Below are 17,456 nucleotides of genomic sequence, written 5' to 3'. Positions count from 1 at the left end.
GTAAGGTGTGTTGATGTTACATATACTTTTGCTGGTAGTTTACTGTTGTTTAGTATGCAGGCTGTTTCTACTTTATGTTGAAATCAATTGTTGTCTGATAAGCAGCAGGAAGTAGGCAATTATGATCCTGTTCATAGTTTGTTCTTCTGCTCTATGCTCTCTGTTCCATGTAGTTTGGAATTGATGAGCACACCTGTGTCTACTAAGTGTGACCACCAGTTTTGCAAGTAAGTAAGCTTTCACTTTCTTTGCTGTGGTCCAAATGAACTTTACTGCTGGTTCATTATGTAGTGTAGGTGACTAAGTGATTTTAACGTTTATTTTCAATGACAGTGTTACGCATTGACATCTCCCACTAACCTGGCATTGTTTTTACGTTGTACAATCACTCACAGTTGTTGCTCTCTCCATGAATTAGGTTTTGTATAATGAAGCTTTTGGAAAGCAGTAGGAGAAAGGAGGCCAAATGTCCAGTTTGTAAGACAAAGATCACAAAAAGGTATGCCATATTGACTGTAGAGGAATACCCCCCCCTCCCCAGAATTGTGTTCATTATCAGAGTAAATGTGTCAGAGATATGCTTTCAAATGAAACTTGTACTGTGCTGTACTTCTCAAAAGATCACAATGTTTTTGAATTATTCTGCCTTAATGAGTCAGACTCTGGGTGTAAGCCTGTTTACTTTGTTTTATGGTAACTAGTGACTAGGTGTGATTTACAGTTGGGTCAATTGTGTTATTTGGCGCTGTTGTCTGTGTGCAGGAGTTTGCAGGAGAGCCCTGGGTTTCAGAAATTGGCCGAGGGATTGCAGAATATGGTCCAGGCCTATGAACATGACACCTGCACAAACTGTGAGCCACATCGTTTAGCTTCTATCACCAAAACATGTTACTATACTATAAGTCATGTTTGAGATGTGCTAGAATTTTGATAATGATGACTTAGTTTGACTGTAACATATTTTTTTTCAGACTTCACTGGAATGTCCCAGGTGAGGAGACATATGAGGTAAGAACAGTACCACCGAAAACAATTATAGAGCTAGTTTCAATAAAGATGTGGTACATTTACTTACAATAAGTATTTTTCTATCTGTTGTCACTCCTGCATATTTTTGAAATGAATTAGTATTTAAACATTTCCTTCCATCTTCCTTTTCCTTTCTCTTCTAAACAGTGTCACAGAGACTGTGCAGAAGAAAAACGGGCATGATGTCTCATCTGATGACGTGTGGGCTAGTGACCGTGCTGATGACGAGGATCATGAGTTTTCAATGTCCTGCTCATCGACTATAGCAGGTGAGAGATTTCATTTGGGTATGTTGTGTTGTCAATTTTCTTAATAGCATTATTGATGGACAGCTGTATTAGTAGATTAATAAGAATAAGTCATTCAAAATAATAGGGTATATTTCATTCATTGAAATTACTGAAAGTCTTAGAATGTCTTTTTTTAAAAACATGCTTTTCACATGATTATTTGAGCATATGATTATTATGAGTCGTATGTTAGTCACCTCCATGCTCTCTCCTCAGCCAAGGATGGCTTTGCAACGCTCATGGGTCTTGAAGATTCTTGCCCTGTCATTTCGGACGAGGGGTTTGACAGCAGCCTAGGTGACATACCTCCAGCCACTGAAAAGCATACCGGTGACTCTAAAGCTACCTCCACCACAGAAAAACAGAAGCCAGCATTAGAGGCAGAAATACCTGAGGTTGGTGAAAGAGCTCCTTCACGACCTCAAAAGCTTGGAAAAAAGATAACCACTCATCCTCAAGATCCACCATGCTGTCCTGAAAAGGTCAGAAACCAACCTGTCAGACGATCCACGAGGAATAACAAAAGAGAGTCCTTGACCGAAATGATTGACCAGAATCAGAAGAAAAGTCTAGAGAAAGTCTCTGAGTGGCTCATGAATAATTCCTCAACGGAAGTAAACTCTGAGAAGGAGAAAAACACAGAGGGCTCTTATGACTCAGTTTCTTTGGCAGGAAGTTGTTCCCCCTCCTCACCCATAGAGGATAACCTCATAAATAAGGACCAGAGTCCAAAGAGAGAAGAGCGTGGCAAATGTCTTGAGGAGCTGGTATTTGGGGCTGTTTACAAACGGGATCGAAGAGGGAATCGCAGTTTTTCACCACAGAATATAGCGATCACAGACCCTCCACCACCCTGTCCAGCTGAGGAACTCCAGATCCTGAAGAAGATTGCCAAAAGGAGGATGAGAAATAAACTGACACCTGCTGACTTTGTCAAGAGACCAAGATCTGAGGAGAATGAAGAGAGTGTTATGGATGACCAACCAGAGATGACAGAACCACAAGAGGATTCTCCCAATGAACACCCAAAAGATACTGAAGAAGATAAGTTGATTGACCTGACTGGGGAGCTGAATTCTAATAGCTCTGACAAGCCAGGAGAAGAGCTTGATGAGTTGCCGGAAGGTGACAACAAAGAGAATGAAGATGTAGAGGACAGTCCTGTGTTTGATGTGCCACTACGGGAACCTGGGAGGAAGTCAAATAAAAAGATGCACGGTAGGTGGCAGGACGTTGACGGGGATTTACAAGGGAAAGTAAAGTCGGAGAATAACGAGCAAAAAAAGCCTGCCAAGAAAAAAGGGGAAAACATCAAGGTGGAGAAGAGCAAGGCAACCAAATCCTTAGTCCTTGTGGGTGTCGGAGAGGGTGGAAGTGACTCTAAGATGCCTAAGAGCAGACCGTCAGGCCAGACCGAGGTTCAGATTGAGAGTTACCCTAGCAGTGAGGATCCAGGAAGCCCAATCATGAGGAGAACCAGGAGGAGTCGGAGGCTTCAGCTTTTCACGGAGGAAGTACAAGGGAGTAACAAGATCGGCACTGCAACATCCACAAAGGTTGTCGTTCAGCAATCAAAGGAGGCGAAAGCTGACACCGACAGGGATAATGTGGCGTGTTTGCAGAACCAAAATACAGAAAAGGCTGTCAGGAAAAACGGATGTGTTTTAGATGAAGAAATGGGAGGTATTGAGAGCTTGGACTCTAGCGAGAAAAGATTGTGTGAAATGATTGAGTCACAGAAAGTGAACCAAGTTGAGGAGTCTATTGTCGAAGTCCCAAGTACAGGAAGTCCTTGTCACGCTGATGTTGCTTGTTCAGTGACTATGGTACCAAGTTCAATTAGTACCCCTGAGGCAAGTGTCTCATGTGCCGTGCCTGAGAGTGTAAACCAAAGTAATCCGGTTATCAAACCATTAGATGACTTGAGATCAAATGTACCACAAGAGACGTCAGCCAGCCAGGCCAAATGCATTGATCTGGATGAGGATGTCCGGAATGACAGTGAGCTGGACACTGAGCAACTGCTGAAGAGCTTCAAAGCCACCAAAAGGAAGTCCTTCCACCTTGGTAGTCCAAATATCAAGAGGAGTTCCTTCTGGTCCAACAAGGAGATTAAAACTCTTACAAAGACTCAAGAGAACAAACATGTTGGCACAGATATGGAAGCAGGAAATGGGCAGGGATTTTCAAGGACAACGGAGTGTCCCACAGTCCAACAGGAATCTGAGAAAGGGACAATATTCGAAAATTCTTGCTGTAGTGATTTGAGCCCACCTTCAAGTTCCCTCAGCAATATTTCACAAGAAAAGGCGCAGAGGAATCGTAAAAGGCTCAGAAAATCCATTCTTACCAGACCACCTCAGGATTTAGTGGATTCTTCGAACCCTGATACCAGTGGGAAGACCCAGAAACAGATTCTGTCCAGGCTTTCTGGCAACAGCTCAAAAAGTGCCCTCAGTCCTAACAAAGTCACAAAAAGCCAAATGGAATCTCCCCACCAAGCTGTGGGTTCTGGTCTGCTCTTTCCAGCTTTTGGCGCCTCTAAGGAAGATCTACCAGATCCGACACCTGTAGCTTCAAAGCAACTTAGAGTCCCTAAAAGTCAGCAGCCATACAAAGTGGAGGGCAGCATGAGTAAAAGTCCAACAGAACTGGAGAGTAGCCACAGTGTTGGATCAGAGACGGCAGTGGAGTTAAACAAAACGTGTCCAGAGAACATGACTGGAAACATGGCCAATACAGAGTCCTCCTTGACTCCAGATGGCCTCCTTCCAATTATCCAATCAGTAGTTATCCAAGAGGCGCAGAGGACTAAAAGATGTGGTGTGGTCAGCTTGCACTCTCCCATCAAGAGCACCCTAAAGCGGAGGAAGGCTCAGAGACTGGAGTCTTCCTCGGAGTCCAACTGCAGTGGGGAGGAAGAGGAACTGCCTTCCCTTGCGCAAATTTTCAGACCTTCGGCTTGTCCACCAACCGCTGAGGAGGAGGAGGAATCAGTCACATTGCTCAAAGACCATGCCAGGGAACAAGGAAGCTACAGGGAGGCTGGTGATGCAGCTGAAGATGGGCAGCGAGCGAGCAGTCCTCCCATGTGCCCCAGTCCCGAATGGGTCACCACCAGCCAGGCATCTGTGGATCTGTTTGGAACACCAGAAGAAGGTGAGAGAATTTTAGGCCTTATTATATTAGTGCTATTACCTGTGATTGACCTGAGACTGAAACATGAAATGCGCAAATGCATTTTCAATTGTTTCTGATCTTTCAGCTGAAGGAATGGCAGGTGACACTGGCCTGACACAGGAATCATCACAATTTTCAAGCGAGTGTATTGCCACTCAGGTAAGGATATTTATACTCCGCCCTGTTATTTCATATATTACTAGACGGTAGACATTAAGAACCAAGTTATAACTTACTTTGGTTTATTTTTTAATAAAAGGAAGTGTGTGTAAATCTGACACTGGGTAGTGATATAGATTTTAAAAAAACATTATCTAAATCTCAGCTAAGCATAAATGTTTCCTCTGCATTTTTGCCAATATTTTCCAGCTAATTTAATACTCAACACGTGTCACACCCATCTTTGGTACATATGTAGCTATGATTTTCAAATGTAAATATGGCCCTCTATATCACAAGCAGCAGTAGTTTCCAGTATTGGATGCTTTGTGCTGCATTGGCACGCCATGACCAATAGATGGCAGACATTGCATTTATTTATTTTTTTCCACCAAGCTTGTCAGTGCTTGGAAGACAGACTACATGGACGCAAAGAATGTCCCCCTCAGCATCTTTCTAAATTGCATTTAATTTAAGTTTGAGGAAATGCGACCAAGGAGATGATTCTCGTTTTCTGCCCCATCCATCTTCATGCACTCCTACTTTGTCTGCTGTATTTGATTGAGAGTTTGGTTTATGTGGTTTTAGGCAGCGGATAGGAGTTTATTCACAGCTGTACAGCCAGTTGAGGATTGGGTCTCTCTGACAAGTGTGTGTCTGTGTCTACGAGCGTCCAATGCACACTTGCCTGTGTTTGGCGATTTTTACATGCTGACTACCTACAGTATATGTTACTCCGATAGAAAATAATCTCTTGGCCTCCATAGAGGATTAACTCACCAGTAGTCATTCTGGGTCTGTATGGCCAGTGAGTAATGAGGTTAGCCAAAGCCCTGACACATCTAAGGGGCATGGCTGCAAGCCTTTTGGGGCTGGGTGTCTTCCATATCTGCCCTGAACCGTTGAACCCTTGGTCTTCCCCTCAGACAAATGACTACACCCCAACTTTCTCTCTGTTTCTTTATCTCTGTGTGTGTGTGTGTGTGTGTGTGTGTGTGTGTGTGTGTGTGTGTGTGTGTGTGTGTGTGTTCTCCCTCGCTTTTTTTAACCTCTTGGTCTGTCTCGTTCTGTCTTCCTTCTCTCCATCCTTCTGTCTCTCTACCTCTTTTTGATGAAGTGTTTAGCGCTTCAAGCAAGTTTCAGCTGCCAACTCCAGTAATGCTGCATGGCAGAAAATCCATCTTTAATGTTTGGTTCTGTCACCACCAGTCGAATGACATGCCTAGCGCCATCCTCTCCTAGTTGGACGTTTTCTATTGTAGAATTTTCTCACACACACACTATATATACAGAAGTATGTGGACACCCCTTCAAATGAGTGGATTTGGTTATTTCAGCCACACCCGTTGCTAACAAGTGTATAAAATCAAGCACTACAATCTCAATAGACAAACCTTGGCAGTAGAATGGCCTTACTGAAGAGCTCAGTGACTTTTTCAACGTGGCACCGTCATAGGATGCCACCTTTCCAACAAGTCAGTTCGTCAAATTTCTGCCCTGCTAGAGCTGCCCCGGTCAACTGTAAGTGCTGTTATTGTGAAGTGTAAATGCTTAAGAGCAACAACGGCTCAGCCACAAAGTGGTAGGCCATACAAGCTCACAGACGAGTGCTAGCACGTAAAAATAGTCTTTCCTTGGTTGCAACACTCACTACAGAGTACCAAATTTCCTCTGGAAGCAACGTCAGCACAATAACGGTTCGTCGGGAGCTTCATGAATTGGGTTTCCATGGCTAAGCAGCTGCACACAAGCCTAAGATCATCATGCACCATGCCAAGCGTCGGCTGGTGTGGTGTAAAGTTCGCCACCATTGGACTCTGGAGCAGTTGAAACGCGTTCTCTGGAGTGATCAATCACTCTTCACCATCTGGCAGTCCGACGGACAAATCTGGGTTTGGCAGATGCCAGGAGAATGCTACCTGCCTGACTGCATAATGCAAACTGTAAAGTTTAGTGTAGGAGGAATAATGGTCTGGGGCTGTTTTTCATGGTTTTGGCTAGGCCCCTTAGTTCCAGTGAAGGGAAGCCTTAATGCTACAGCATACAATTACATTCTACACGATTCTGTGCTTCCAACTATGTGGCAACAGTTTGGGGAAGCCCCTTTTCTGTTTCAACATGACAATGCCCCAGTGCACAAAGCAAGGACCATACAGAAATGGTTTTTCGGTGTGGAAGAACTTGACTGACATGCACAGACCCAGGACCTCAACCCCATCGAACACCTCTGGGATGAATTGGAATGCGACCATGAGCCAGGCCTAATCGCCCAACATCAGTGCCCGACCTCACTAATGCTCTTGTGGCTGAATGGAAGCAAGTCCCTGCAGCAATGTTCCAACGTATAGTGTAAAGCCTTCCCAGAAGAGTGGAGGCTGTTATAGCAGCACAAGGGGACCAACTCCATATTAATGCCCATGATTTTGGAATGAGATGTTCGACGAGCAGGTGTCCCCATAATTTTTTGTCATGTAGTGTACGTACGTAAATACACACTAAGCAGGCGCTCCACCAATTTTATCAGACATTTTCTCCCTTTCAATTGCTGTATATATTTTCTCATTCTGCTTCGCTCATCTAATAGTTCTGTGTCTCTCTCTTGCTCTCCCTTTCTCTCCTTCAGCAAAAGGTTGCGATGCAGGAGGAGCTGCGGAGGCTGGAGAGAATGATGGCGTTGGTATCTGAAGCGCTCCAGGAGAAGGAGGAGGAGGAGCCCACTGGGGCCAAAGTCTACCCCGGGGCCCCATATCCCCCAGCGCTGCTTCAACCAGACAGGTCCACAGGTACAGAACTGGGCTTTGTTCAGGACGGTGCAACATAACCGACCGAGCAGATAGAAATGTATTGTACAGAAGACGGAATTGTCTGTCGTGTAGAATAGGGGATGGTTTCAGTTCAGTATACCTTTTTTAAGAAATATGAGTAGGGACTGGTTGACAGTATTGTTTGAAAGCTGTCTGCTTTCGAATGGCAGCTGACCTGAATCTGTTGGTTTTGTTTGTTTAGTCTCCTCAGGCCTTGATCTCCAGGTGACCCTGCCGTGTGGCCAGGGCACCAGGAAGAGATCTGCCAGCAGGTGAGCAAAGCCAGAGGTTAACAAGGCACCACACATTAACAACAGACTTCATGAAATTATGAACGCTTCACTACACAATCACTTTGATAACCTGGTGCTGTTGGTTAGGTTTTGTTTACTACGTCATAAAATATGTGTGAGCTATTGAAAAATATAAATGTTACCGCAAAGTAGCACAAATTAAGGCTGTGCAATTAGGAAAATCCTAATTTGGGCGTTTTTAATTGAACTCAGTGCAACAGAAAACAGGGTCGTCCCCCACCGAGTTTAGAATGTAGGAAATCGCACTTAGATGATAAGTTCACTTTTTATTCACAGCATGAGATGGGAGCACTTATTGCCAGCTGCTTACTTATGAGCCATCACCACAACAGCAAGTTATCTGAATCTGCGACTTATTGAGGTGCGACTTATGGAGGGGGGTGGGTGTCGCTGGCTGCAACCTTCGGGCAGTATATGCTCATTTCAACCAGAGTGGGGCCCTAGATCAGCTTCACAGCCATTTTCAGGGCATGAATTTCATCCTCAACATACCAATAATTTTAAGTGTTTGCCATGTAATTGCTCTTTCCCTCAACTTGTGACTAAGGGGAAAGTCCAAGAAAGTTAGCTCGTGTTAGCTAGTATCTTTGATTTAGCTAGCTCAGCGTCTGCCTGGTGCAGTTTTTTGGATAGAGGGTGATGCATCTCGGAGGACAGGCGGATAATCTCCCTAATGAAGCTGGAATCTGCTTATGCTGCGGAGAATCAAAAAGTAATTAGCGGCTGCATCTTATTTGTCATTTGGAGCACTTAGAGGGAAACTTGGGTTGCCACGGTAATTTATCTCTCCCGCTTGACTGCATCTCCCTATCTCTCCCTCCTTACTCATCTCCAGGGTTCTAAGTGCTGTCCTCTGGGGGAGGGAGAGAGCAGGGCCGGCTCCAGGCATAAGCAACATAAACAATCGTTTAGGGCCCCCGGCCGCTAGGGGGCCCCAGACTCAATAAAAGCATTTTTTTGCGGAACTTAGTCAGGGTCTCACTTACTCAAAATGTAGTTTTGTATCAGCAGTTTTTCTCTTGTGACAGTCACTCAATTAGCCATGTCGGCAAGCAATTTTTAGATTGCCAAGTTAGTCTAGCCAGCTATTTAAACTTGCAGTAATCATGGCCACATCCTGACCAGGCATGTGCCCAGGGCTCCCATTGATTTTGTTAGTCACTCTAACTCCGATATCATTAACTTGGCATAAGTCTTGGCAAATGGGTAGAATTGCAGGAAATTAGCTGTATAATATGAAAAAAAATTCTCTGCCCCATGGCAAAATGAGTAGAATTTCATGAAATTTGTTATAACATTTCTAACCTTCTCTCCACCCCTGGCAACATTTGTAGAATTGCATAAAGCTTGCTTTAAAACGGAAACATTTACTCTACTCCCCATGGCAAAATGTGTAGAATTGCAGCACATTTACTTTGGATCATACAAGAGGGGGGCCACTAAAATGTTTTTCCCGCAGATTGGGGGCCTCCTTAACCAAATCTCATTTCACTTCACTAAAAGACTTGGGCCGGCCCTAAAAGAGGGACGAGGGGGAAAAAGAGGAGAGCCTGGGATCATATGAGACAAGTTTTGCTGGCCTCTATTTTACTGTGCATGTCTGGAGACATTGGTGAAATTGTAAGGAATGGGTTGCAATGACGTTTTGGACGTCTTTTACCTGGGACCTCTCATCTAGCCACTGGTCATTAAAATACAGAAGTTCTATCAAGTTGCTGCATTATCTTATCCTGATCAAAATGTCCCTGAGTAAGTTTCTATTGCATATTTTTTGATTCACCAAATCGAGAACAAGAGAAGCAATTGAATCTTGCTTCACTTTTTAATCACAAGGTTGAACCTTTTAGTCATAACTGTCAACCACAATTGTATTAATTAAATGTATATCTGTCAATGTCTCTTCCTTGTGGTTCTTTGCCGTGGCTGCTCTTTCCCAAAAACGTTCCACATAGTCTGAGGTTCTCTCTTCTTCCCTAGGGAAGGTGCCCAAAACATTGGGGGAAATGCAGCCTCACCGCCCCCTGGTCTTGGAGACTGTGAGGGCCTTGGGCCCACCCCCACCACGCCCTGCCGCACCAAACATGAGGGACCTGGAGGGACTGGAGGTAAATCCACGGATCCAGTGGCTACTACAATGGCATTGAACTAATAAGACCAAATTTTCCCAATTAATTTTGAGAAGGAGGTGAGAAAATACAGAGTCAAACGCTATAGTAGTATAGAGAATACCCCTCTCTGTTTTAATCTGAGAGTGTTTGTGTGTTGCCATGAACTTGCATCAAATCAAAGTTTATTTGCCGCGTACACAGTTTTGTAGATTTTATCGCAGGTGCAGCGAAATGCTTATGTTTAGGGATACATGATATATTGGTGAACGTATCAAGTTTAACGCCGATGTGCAAACCAAAACCAATGTCAAAGCTGACGTGCATACCTATATAACGTGTTATTTGACACGCCAAATAGTGTGTTGACACACAAGACCCAACAACGTTTCATAGCCCGGTCAACTGCCCTGTACCCTCCACAGCAACCCGCCCAAGCCCCCACCATTTCTCCTTCACCCATATCCAGATAGCTGATGTTCTGAAAGAGCTGCAAATTCTGGACCCCTACAAATCAGCTGGGCTAGACAATCTGGACCCTCTCTTTATTTATTTATTTATTTATTTATTATTATCTGCCAAAATTGTTGCAACCCCTATTACTAGCCTGTTCAACTTCTCTTTCTTATCGTCTGAGATTCCCAAAGATTGGAAAGCTGCTGCGGTCATCCCCCTCTTCAAAGGGGGAGACACTCTAGACCCAAACTGCTACAGACCTATATCTATCCTACCCTGCATCTCTAAGGTCTTTGAAAGCCAAGTTAACAAACAGATTACTGATTGTTTTGTATCACATCGTACCTTCTCCGCTATGCAATCTGGTTTCCGAGCTGGTCATGGGTGCACCTCAGCCACGCTCAAGGTCCTATACGATATCATAACCGCCATCAATAAGAGACATTACTGTGCAGCTGTATTCATCGTCCTGGCCAAGGCATTCGACTCTGTCAATCACCACATTCTTATTGGCAGACTCAACAGACTTGGTTTCTCAAATGATTGCCTCGCCTGGTTCACCAACTACTTCTCTGATAGAGCTTAGTGTGTCAAATCGGAGGGACTGTTGTCCGGACCTCTGGCAGTCTATGGGGGTGCCACAGGGTTCAATTCTCGGGCCGACTCTCTTCTCTGTATACATCAATGATGTCGCTCTTGCTGCTGGTGATTCTCTAATCCACCTCTACGCAGACGACACCATTCTGTATACTTCTGGCCCTTCTTTGGACACTGTTAACTAACCTCCAGACGAGCTTCAATGCCATACAACTCTCCTTCCGTGGCCTCCAACTGCTCTTAAAAGCAAATAAAACTAAATGCATGCTATTCAACCGATCATTGCCCACACCTGCCCGCCCATCCAGCATCACTACTCTGGACGGCTCTGACTTAGAATACGTGGATAATTACAAATACCTAAGTGTCTGGCTAGACTGTAAACTCTCCTTCCAGACTCACATTAAGCTTCTCCAATCAAAAATTACATCTAGAATTGGCTTCCTATTTCGCAACAAATCTTCCTTCACTCATGCTGCCAAACATACGTAAAACTGACCATCCTACCGATCCTTGACTTCGACGATGTCCTCTATAAAATAGCCTCCAACACTCTACTCAGCAAACTGGATGTAGTCTATCACAGTGCCATCCGTTTTGTCACCAAATCCCCATATACTACCCACCACTGCGACGTGTAGGCTCTCGTTGGCTGGCCCTCGCTTCATACTCGTCGCCAAACCCACAGGCTACAGGTTATCTACAAGTCTCTGCTTGGTAAAGCCCCGCCCTATCTCAGCTCGCTGGTCACCATAGCAGCACCCACTCGTAGCACACGCTCCAGCATGTATATCTCACTGATCACCCCCAAAGCCAATTCCTCCTTTGGTCGCCTTTCCTTCCAGTTCTCTGCTGCCACTGACTGGAACGAACTTCAAAAATCACTGAAGCTGGAGATTCCCATCTCCCTCACTAGCTTTAAGAACCAGCTGTCAGAGCAGCTCACAGATCACTTCACCTGTTCATAGCCCATCTGTATACAGCCCATCTATCTACCTCATTCCCATACTGTATTTATTTACTTTGCTCCTTTTGTACCACAGTATCTCTACTTGCACATCTACCATTCCAGTGTTTAATTGCCATATTGTAATTACTTAGCCACCATGGCCTATTTATTGCCTTAACTCCCTTATTTGACCTTATTATTTGCACTCACTGTATATATACTTTGTTTAAAAAAAATCTGCTCTATTATTGACTGTATGTTTTGTTCATTCCATGTGTAACTCTGTTGTTGTATGTGTCGAACTGCTATGCTTTATCTTGGCCAGGTTGCAGTTGCAAATGAGAAGTTGTTCTCAACTAGCTTACCTGGTTAAATAAAGGTAAAATAAAATAAAAATAGAAATCCTGGTTGAGAACGAACAAATGAACAACGAAACAGCAAGTAAGTGAAAGATTGGTTTTGATGATGTTTTACTGGTAATGGGGACATATGTAAATGCCCTCAAAGTAACTTTTTGGTCAGTGTGTGTGCGCGTGTAACCTTTATTTAACTAGGCAAGTCAGTTAAGAATAAATTCTTATTTACAATGACGGCCTACACCGGCCAAACCCGGACGACGCTGGCCCAATTGTGCACCATCCTATGGGACTCCCAATCACAGCCGGATGTGATCCAGCCTGGATTTGGACCAGGGACTGTAGGGATGCCTCTTGCACTGAGATGCAGTAACTTAGACTGCTGCGTTCATGTGGGTGTTAACTATTTAACTGTAGTAGAATGCTTAAAAGGATGCAAACAATTTTAAATATGGGGTCTCAGTATAGTTAAGTTTTTTTTTGCAAGGAAAATGTTGGATATTGGTATCGGACAAAAATGTCATATCTGTGCATCACTAGTGAACATTTTGAAGTGGGGACAACAGACTGGGATAGGGAGAGATTGACTATGTCCCATAAACATACCAGCCAGCTGGTCTGCACATGCTCTGATGATGAGATTTGGGATGCCTTCTGGGCTGGCAGCCTTACGACGGTTAACGCACTTGAACTCCTTACTCACGTCGGCCATGGAGATCGGGAGCACATAGTCCTCGTGAGCGGCGGGAGCCCACGTCGGCGGCTAGGTGTTGTTTTTCCTGGAAGCGGGCGAAGTAGGTGTTTAGCTTGTCCGGGAGTGAGGCGACGGTGTCCGTGACATGGCTGGCTTTCCCTTTATAATCCGTGATTGTCTGGAGTCTCTTGTGTCTGAGCTGTTGAATTGCGACTCTACTTTGTCCCTGTACTGTCGTTGCCTTACGGAGGTCATAGCTAGTCTGTTTCATACACGTCCATAGTAGTATTACATGTTTGTTAGTTCACGGTTTTGATTGATTAGTGTTATTTTGTAGTATATGAATGTATTTGCGTGTATGTCAGCAGGGCGGCTTGGCAGACAGTCAGGACGGAGCCTAAGGAGCAGCATGAGAGCGAGGCCCAACCAGGTGTCGCCAGTGGTCAGAGTGCACAGCAGGACCAATGCTCCCTCAGCTGGGCTGGAGGTCCAGGATACCCCGGTGGTCATCCAGCCTGCCAACACACACCCATCAACACACACTCCACTGCGGGAACCCGCTGGGGTCAAGTTTGTGCTGGTTGCATCAGGACTCGGTGCACCTGAACAGGTAAATGTTTCTGTGACACATCCAGGTGTTTAATGTGTGATAATACTTGATGTTATTAGGTTTTAATATAACTTTAATCTACCTTCTAAGATGCTGGTTGTACCTCTGTGGCACTTGAGTCTCGAGTTTGCTTACTGAGGACAGATTTTCCACTTTCTCTCCAGTCGATGGTGAAAAAGTTTGCCAAGAGGATGGGAGGCAGTGTGTGTTCAGAAGTGACGTCCGAGACCACCCATGTCATCATGAACACAGGTTAGTGTGGGGTGACCTTTCACTACAGAAAATTAAAGAAGTATTTATTTTTGGACTAATTCGGGTAGGTCCAGGACGTGAATTTCACGGCAGCATGGCCTTTGATTCCCCCTTGTGTGTCCATAATGCCCCCCCCTCCAAGAAAACCATGCCTTGTGGCCAATGTGCCCTTCGGCTGAATATAATCATAATAATTCCCTTCCCCCTGCTACCAATCGCCGTGCTCTGAAGCACCTCTCACTCACATGGCTTTCTCAGATCTCAATTCTTCTTAGCCAATGCCGGTCACGTGATCAGCTCCTTCTCACAGACCTCACAGCTCCGAAGTACAAGTGAAGACCGATTCAACGGCGTGCGTCCTTCTTGTCGAATTCCGGGGCACCCTTTGAAGATGATAGAAGAACTGTCCACATTTATCTCTCCTCAGCCAACAAGACAAGAAATGAACGGCATAATCACTGGCCTAGTCGTCCCGGAGACAATAGAAAAACAAATGTCTTGCACAGTTCAAAACAGATTATGGGACGGTAAGATCCCAAATTCATGCAGCCACTGTAAATCAAAAATAAATGTAAAAAAGCAATGAGGCTGATGCAACAGATCAGAACGTTTAGCTTAAAATGTTGATAAACTTATTTCTTCACATTATAACCGCAGAAATACGCTCACGGCATTAATAATTACCTCAACATTTCAATGGTCGGTTTTTGGCTAGACTACTTTGAAACAAGATTAGGTAGACATGCCTTATAAAATGACAAACAATTAAGTTTGGTTGAAGGGTTTCAAAATGCTGATTGCCTCAACTCCGATTCCAATGGGCGGTGCATAGCAGGCACTGTCATTTCTCTCCAATGTGAATGAGCCGTGCTTTAAGTATGCCGACAGAATCAAGCCTTTTAGACCTTAACGTTTGTCCTTCATTACATTCATCAAACACGACTGGCGTTTAGCCTATATTTATGTAATCAAACGTCTAATTAAAGTTTGCTACATTTTCAGGCATCTCCATTTCAGCATTGGTGTAGACATGAGAAGCTGTAAGCTAATTCGCATATCACCTACACTTTGACATGTATGCAAATTATTTATGTATATTTTATGCTAAATACCTTTTCAATATTATTCTAAAAGCACTTTTGAAAGGGGGGGGATCCGAGCTTTCCACTGCGACTACATTTATTTCGCAACTCATTAAACCGGAGTGTATATAATAGCATGGTTTTGTGGCAGTTTGCACTCCGTGCCTTGGTGGAGGCCACGGCTGAATGTAACACGGGTCAGTTGTAATATGTTCCGCTGTATTTATGCATCCTTGTCTGAGTGCCAGTGGACAGTTTCCTTAACAATACTTCTTGATTATATTGTAAGTGTACAACACAGGGAGGACAAAGGATTTATTCTATAGCCTTCACAATACACGTTAGGCCTATAAGCTTTTTATTTAATTTTTTTTAACCTTTATTTAACTAGGCAAGTCAGTTAAGAACAAATCAAATTCTTACTTTCAATAATGGCCTAGGAACAGTGGGTTACCTGCCTTGTTCAGGGGCAGAACGACAAGTGGTTACTAGTCCAACGCTCTAACCACTAGGCTACCTGCCGCCCCGGCAGTATCATCAGTATCGGTATCTGTAAATGTCAAGTTTTAGCCAGTAGGTACTAGCTACAGTGCCTTCAGAAAGTATTCACACCCCTGGACATTTTCAACATTTTGTTGTTACATCCTACATTTAAAATGGATTTAAATGTAGAATTTGTGTGACTGGTCTACACACAATACCCCATAATGTCGAAGTGGAATTTTGGACACACTTACTCATTCAAGGGCTTTTCTTTATTTTGGACTATTTTCTACATTTTAGAATAATAGTGAAGACATCAAAACTATGAAATAACACATGGGATCATGTAATAAAACAAAAAAGTGTTAAACAAATCAATATATATTACAGATTCTACAAAGTAGCCACCACCCTTTGCCTTGACAGCTTTGCGCATGCTTGGCATTCTCAACCAGCTTCACCTGGAATGCTTTCCCAAGTCTTGGAGTACCCACAAATGCTAAGCACTTGTTGGCTGCTTTTCTTTCACTCTGTGGTCCAACTCATCCCAAACCATCTCAATTGGTTTGAGGTTCGGTGATTGTGGAGGACACACTTACTCTTTTCATAGTTTTGATTCACTATTATGCTACAATGTAGAAAATAGTAAAAATGAAGAAAAGCCCTTGAATGCAGTGTGTCCAAACTTTTGACTGGTACGGTATGTTCTTATAAGTTAATTGTCTTGCGTCAATAAGTATTCAACCCCTTTTGCTATGGTAAGCCTAAATAAGTTCAGGAGTAAAGTTTGCTTAACAAGCCATATAATAAGTTCATTGGACTCTGTTTGCAATAATAATGTTTAACATTATTTTTTAATTACTACCTCATCTCTGTACCCCACACATACAATTATCTGTAAGGTCCCTCTGTCGAGCAGTGAATTTAAAACACAGATTCAACCACAAAGACCAGGGAGGTTTTCCAATGCCTCACAAAGAAGGGCACCTATTGGTAGATGGGTAAAAACAACAACGATAAGGCATTGAATAGTCCTTTGAGCATGGTGAAGTTATTAATTACACTTTGGATGATTTATCAATATACCCAGTCACTACAAAGATGCATGCGTCCTTCCTAACTCAGTTGCCCGGAGAAGAAGGAAACCACTCAGGGATTTCACCGAGGCAAATAGTGACTTTAAAACAGTTTAACGGCTGTGATAGAAAACTGAGGATGGATCAACTACATAGTAGTTACTCCACAATACTAACCTAAATGACACAGTGAAAAGGAAGTTTGAACAGAATAAAAATATTCCAAAACATGCATCCGGTTTACAATAAGGCACAAGTAGTACTGCAAAACATGTGGCAATGAAATTAACTTTATGTCCTGAATAAAAAGCGTTATATTTAAAACTGTTAGTTTTAATGGATTTTATAGGAGAAACTGAGGGTGGATCAACAACGTTGTAATTACTTCACAATACTAACCTAATTGACAGAGTACAAAGAAGGAAGCCTGTATAGAAAAACAAATATTCCAAAAAATGCATCCTGTTTGCACTAAAGAAAATATTGCAAAAAATGTGGCAAAGCAATTCCGTTTTTGTCCTGAATACAAAGTGTTATATTTGCTGAAAATAGAATGCATTCCTGAGTACGACTTTCCATATTCTCAAGCGTACTGGTGGCTGCATCATCTTATAGTTATGCTTGTAATTTGTTAAGGACTGGGGAGTTTTTCAGGATAAAAAAGAAACGGAATGGAGCAGGCAAAATCCTAGAGGAAAACCTGGTTCTGTCCGCTTTCCACTAGATACTGGGTGAGGAATTCACCTTTCAGCAGGACAATAACCTAAAACACATGGCCAAATCTACACTGGTGTTGCTTACCAAGAAGACATAAAATGTTCCTGAGTGGCTGAGTTAGTTGACTTATATCTACTTGAAAAACTATGACAACCAAATGGTTGTCTAGCAATGATCATCAACCAACTTGACAGAGCTTGAAGAATTTCGAAAATAATAAATGGGTAATTCCATTTGGGCAAAGTTATTTGAGACGTACCCAGAAAGACTCTCAGCTGCAATCGCTGCCAAAAGGTGATTCAA

The 17,456-nt window shown here is 43.4% G+C and overlaps 1 protein-coding gene across 3 annotated transcripts in view; it reads left to right on the top strand.

Moving 5' to 3' along the window:
* The window catches only part of LOC115106633 (breast cancer type 1 susceptibility protein homolog), a 50,098-nt gene that overhangs the window by 4,008 nt on the left and 28,634 nt on the right, over positions 1-17,456 (top strand). For 2 of the 3 annotated variants that reach the window (XM_029629548.2, XM_029629549.2), the window contains exons 3-14: positions 174-227; positions 419-499; positions 763-851; positions 972-1,008; positions 1,177-1,298; positions 1,536-4,478; positions 4,585-4,658; positions 7,282-7,441; positions 7,665-7,734; positions 9,754-9,881; positions 13,299-13,543; positions 13,708-13,795. In XM_029629548.2, coding sequence (XP_029485408.2) covers positions 174-227; positions 419-499; positions 763-851; positions 972-1,008; positions 1,177-1,298; positions 1,536-4,478; positions 4,585-4,658; positions 7,282-7,441; positions 7,665-7,734; positions 9,754-9,881; positions 13,299-13,543; positions 13,708-13,795 — 4,091 coding nt within the window. The remainder of the gene's footprint in view (positions 1-173; positions 228-418; positions 500-762; positions 852-971; positions 1,009-1,176; positions 1,299-1,535; positions 4,479-4,584; positions 4,659-7,281; positions 7,442-7,664; positions 7,735-9,753; positions 9,882-13,298; positions 13,544-13,707; positions 13,796-17,456) is intronic. The other variant, XM_065008019.1, reaches the window with a different exon arrangement.

This window comes from Oncorhynchus nerka, linkage group LG23, assembly GCF_034236695.1.
Source record: "Oncorhynchus nerka isolate Pitt River linkage group LG23, Oner_Uvic_2.0, whole genome shotgun sequence".
Lineage (NCBI taxonomy): Eukaryota > Metazoa > Chordata > Actinopteri > Salmoniformes > Salmonidae > Oncorhynchus > Oncorhynchus nerka.
Note: the sequence above shows the minus strand (reverse complement) of the source record. Positions and strands in the feature narration are given on the sequence as shown.